Here is a 4,087-nt window from a genome sequence, read left to right as displayed (position 1 = left end):
GCATCCCTCACGTTTGTGGTACTCCACAGGATCCATTCTTGCTATTTTCTAATATAAGGGTGTATGTGTGTGTATCATGCAATGTGATAAGGGAACATGCAATGGAAAGATAAATAAATGGCAGGAAACAAGAAAATAGTATGCAAACAAGATAAAGGAAAAAATCAAACAAAACAAAGAAAAAGAAAAGTTTGAACAAAATAAAAATAAGAACAAAGTCGCTCTCTAGGGCGTTCGTACCCTGTGCCTACGTACCTCCAACGTGCAATGGAGAAATTAGAGCGTCATAATTCAACTCAAAATTTTCTGTTTCTATCTCCATTCACGTCTCCTAGAGAAACAGAACCGAGCACCCTAACAAGGAGCATCACAAAGATCCTAGCAAACATGGCATGTGAACAGGCAACACAGATAAAAAAACAGGAGAACAGGCATCGCAGATAGAAAAAAAAACTTGTAACTTACATATAAAGGCTTTAAATATCATATTGGTAGTCATGATAGTAAGCACAACTCATGTATGAAACACTATGACGATTATAATAATCAGAGACAAAGTGTGACAAGTATCTTTGCTAGAGAAACTAGGGAATCAGAAGAATTGTATAAGATCCATTTAGCTTGTTCTTTAGATTGTACTAGATATCTCATAGCACAAGGCATTGCTTTCCGTGGCCATGATGAAAGCTCTACTTCTCTAAAAAAGGGAAATTTTAGAGAGATGGTGGATTGGGTAAAATCTAATGACGAAAAAGTGAGAGATGCTTTTGATCATGGTCCAAAAAATTGCACAATGACTTCCGATGACATTCAAAAGGAGCTTGCAACGTGTTGTGCACATGAAGTTACCAAGGTGATTATGGAAGAGCTTGGTGATAGAAAATTCTTTATGCTTATTGATGAGTCACGTGATATATCTGTCAAAGAACAAATGGCGGTGATGTTGAGGTTAGTAAAATGAGTTTGTTATTGAAACTACTACAATTATTAACTTAAACTTGTAAATTTCATTTAAATTTAGATGAATACATTTGAATTTTTATTTATATTTCTAGATTCTTGAACGACAAAGGGAAAGTTGTGGAACGATTTATTTCTCTACATGATGTCAAATATACTACATCAGAGGCATTAAAGGATGCTCTTTATGGTATTCTCGATCGTCACACGTTATCTATTTCAAGGATACGAGGGAAAGGATATGATGGCGCTTCAAATATGAGAGGTGAGTTTAATGGTTTACAAAGAAAGATTCTAGATGAAAACCCTTATGGTTTCTATGTCCATTGTTATGCTCACCGTTTGCAATTGGTGGTTGTGTCTGTTGCTAGTAGTTGCTCATCTATTCATGATTTCTTTGAGTACATCTCCTTGATTTTAACCACAACAAATGCATCTTGCAAGAGAAAGTATACTTTTAAGGAGGCATAACACCAAGATATTTTGAATAGACTTGCGAGTGGTGAGATATCTCAAGGAAAGGGCTTACACCAATCATCTAGTCTCGATAGACTCGGGGATACTAGATGGGGTTCACATTATACTACCTTGATTCGTTTGGATCAGATGTGGTCCTCCATGTTAGAGGTGCTTAGTACTGTTGATGAAGATGGACGTGGACCATCTCAAGCGGCGGGTTTGATAGAAAATTTGGAGAGCTTTTTAATTTGCTTTCATTTTGAAGCTTATGTTAAAGTTGTTTGGTATCACAAATGAACTTTCAAAAATCTTGCAAACAAAAGATCTTAATATTGTGCTTGCTATGGAATTAGTTGATGATGTTAAATCTCGGTTGGCTACATTGAGAGAGTGTGGTTGGGATGATTTGTTTATTCATGTCCAAGAATTTTGTTTTGCTTAAAGTATTCCGGTGCCAAATATGGATGAAGAAATACCGATTTGGAGTCGTTCAAGAAGAGAAGGGAGGACTGCCACTAATCTTCACCATTACCGTGCAGAGATTTTTTATGTTGCTATTGACAAAATATGTGTGGAGATGGATCATTGGTTTAGTGAAGGAAGTAACATTGTGCTGGATTTCTTCTCATGTATTGACCCCAAGAACTCTTTTTTCAAGTTTGATGTTGATAAGCTTGCCCGTCTTGCTAATGTTTATCATGCAGGCTTTTCTGATGATGACCGTGGAACAATAAAGGAGCAACTTGAGACTTATGTACATCAAGTGAAAAGGCATGCTTCATTTACTTCTTGTGAAGATGTTCAAAGTTTGGCTATGAAGATGGTTCAAACTGAGAAACATTTGGTATTTCCATTGGTCTACAAGCTCATTGAGTTGGCTTTGATATTACCGGTGTCGACAGCATCTGTTGAAAGAGCATAATGAAGATTATCAAGTTTAATTTGTGCAACAAGATCAACGATGTATGGTTCAATGACTTGATGATATGTTACACCGAGCGGGATATATTCAAGTCACTTAAATTTTTTGATATTATTCAAACATTCACTGCAAATAAGTCTCGGAGAGGGCATTTACCTCTTAATTTTATTTAGCACACTATTCGCAGGTTAGGTTTCATCTCTCTTATGTAGCACACTTTATGGCTATTTATATATGGTCACATGTAACGTGCAATTAATTTTTTTTGCCCAACTCCTGTAGCAAGAAGGAGAGGGGAAGGGAAGTTGGTCACCTGCAGAAGTAAACAAAAGACTGGTATTGTAGCTGAAAGAGTTTCGAATCAGTGTTCAAAATGAGGGCTCCCGAAGAGGCTAGTTGACTCACAATAGCTATAGTAAAATTTCTGGGTCCGCCACTGAGTATACTGTTCCTTTTATTTTGCTGAATTTTTTTTTTGTATTCATGAGTTCTTTTGTTTTGTTTTATAATATGTATTGACTTCAACTTAAATTTTTATAAAAAGTTTGTCATTTTGAATTCTTAAATGGGTTAATACCTATTTTCACTCCTGCCATATAGGGTTGGTTTGAAAAATCTCCCTGCAAAAAAAATAAAAGTTGCAAAAATTCACCTAACATTTGAAGATTCTCTCGTTTTAAACCTTGTAAAATATTTGTTAAAACCAACCTTACCATTTGAAGATTCGGTCATTTTGAACCCTATAATCTTGTAAATTATGTCATTTTAAACCCTTTGGAATATGACAGGCAATGTTGGTTTTACTAAATATAATAATTTACAGGGTTCAAAATGATAGAGTCCTTCAAGTGGCAAGGTTGATTTCAAAAATAAAAATTTTACAACGTTTAAAACGAGAGAATCTTCAAATGTTAGGGGAATTCTTGCAACTTTCTTTTTGGCAGGGGGGTTTTTCGAATCAACCCCATATGACAAGGGTGAAAATAAGTATTAACCCTTCTTAAATTACAATAAATATTGTTTTCGGCATTCATTATTTTACATTTTTTTTTTTGATAATATTTGTTTACAGAGGGAATATGTGGGCGATGTTCATATTTATTGTAGTTTCTAGAATAAATAAATATTTATTGTAGTTTCTAGAATAAATAGATATTATGAATATGTTCAATATTGACAAATATTAGAATAATTATTTTTTTTGTGTTTCAGACATGAATACTAAGAAGTTATTTAAACCTTCAGTTTCACTATTGGAGGCACCGTAACGACATAGTTTTTAACGGAGCCTTCCCTATTCTTTCGATTTAGAATGGAATATTAAACTTAAACTGTGGAAGTGGTTGAACGTAGGCAATATTTCCTTATCCAAGTGTAACTTTTATGATTTTTGTAAAAATCCGGTGGAAAATCTTGGTTAAGTTTCAGTTGGTGGGAAATCTTCCTTCTTTCGAGTATTTCTCAATTTTTTGTAAGCGGGTTCGAGTACCTCTAATACTCGTATAGTAATGAATCTTGCTTATAAAAAAACTTCAATGTGATATTTGTAGTAGACATGAAAAAAATAGAGAGTGCATAACTAGATCACTATATTCATTCAACCAAAAATATATTAATGGTCCAACATATAAAACTAGTACTGAATAGCACTGTCATATAAAAAATAGTCATTTTTGTTAAGTTTTTTCAATTAGTCCAACATTAATATAATAGTATATATTAATGGTCATAGTAATGTCCTATCAA

The 4,087-nt window shown here is 34.0% G+C and overlaps 1 protein-coding gene across 1 annotated transcript; it reads left to right on the top strand.

Moving 5' to 3' along the window:
* The first annotated feature begins 520 nt into the window (after window positions 1–520).
* On the top strand, window positions 521–2,341 carry LOC131616856 (uncharacterized). Its single transcript, XM_058888313.1, has 5 exons — window positions 521–948; window positions 1,056–1,361; window positions 1,452–1,703; window positions 1,864–2,173; window positions 2,240–2,341. The coding sequence occupies exons 1-5, from the start codon at window positions 521–523 to the stop codon at window positions 2,339–2,341; spliced, it is 1,398 nt and encodes a 465-aa protein (XP_058744296.1).
* The last annotated feature ends 1,746 nt before the right edge of the window (window positions 2,342–4,087 follow it).

The sequence above is a fragment of the Vicia villosa genome, linkage group LG7 (genome assembly GCF_029867415.1).
Source record: "Vicia villosa cultivar HV-30 ecotype Madison, WI linkage group LG7, Vvil1.0, whole genome shotgun sequence".
Lineage (NCBI taxonomy): Eukaryota > Viridiplantae > Streptophyta > Magnoliopsida > Fabales > Fabaceae > Vicia > Vicia villosa.
This window is presented reverse-complemented; position numbering and strand designations above follow the sequence as displayed.

Coding starts and splice junctions, on each gene's coding strand:
- LOC131616856 (XM_058888313.1), top strand. CDS start 521: ATGAAACACTATGACGATTATAATAATCAGAGACAAAGTGTGACAAGT. Junction 1,362..1,451: donor TCTATTCATGATTTCTTTGA/GTACATCTCCTT, acceptor TATTTTGAATAG/ACTTGCGAGTGGTGAGATAT. Junction 1,704..1,863: donor GCTTATGTTAAAGTTGTTTG/GTATCACAAATG, acceptor TTTTGCTTAAAG/TATTCCGGTGCCAAATATGG.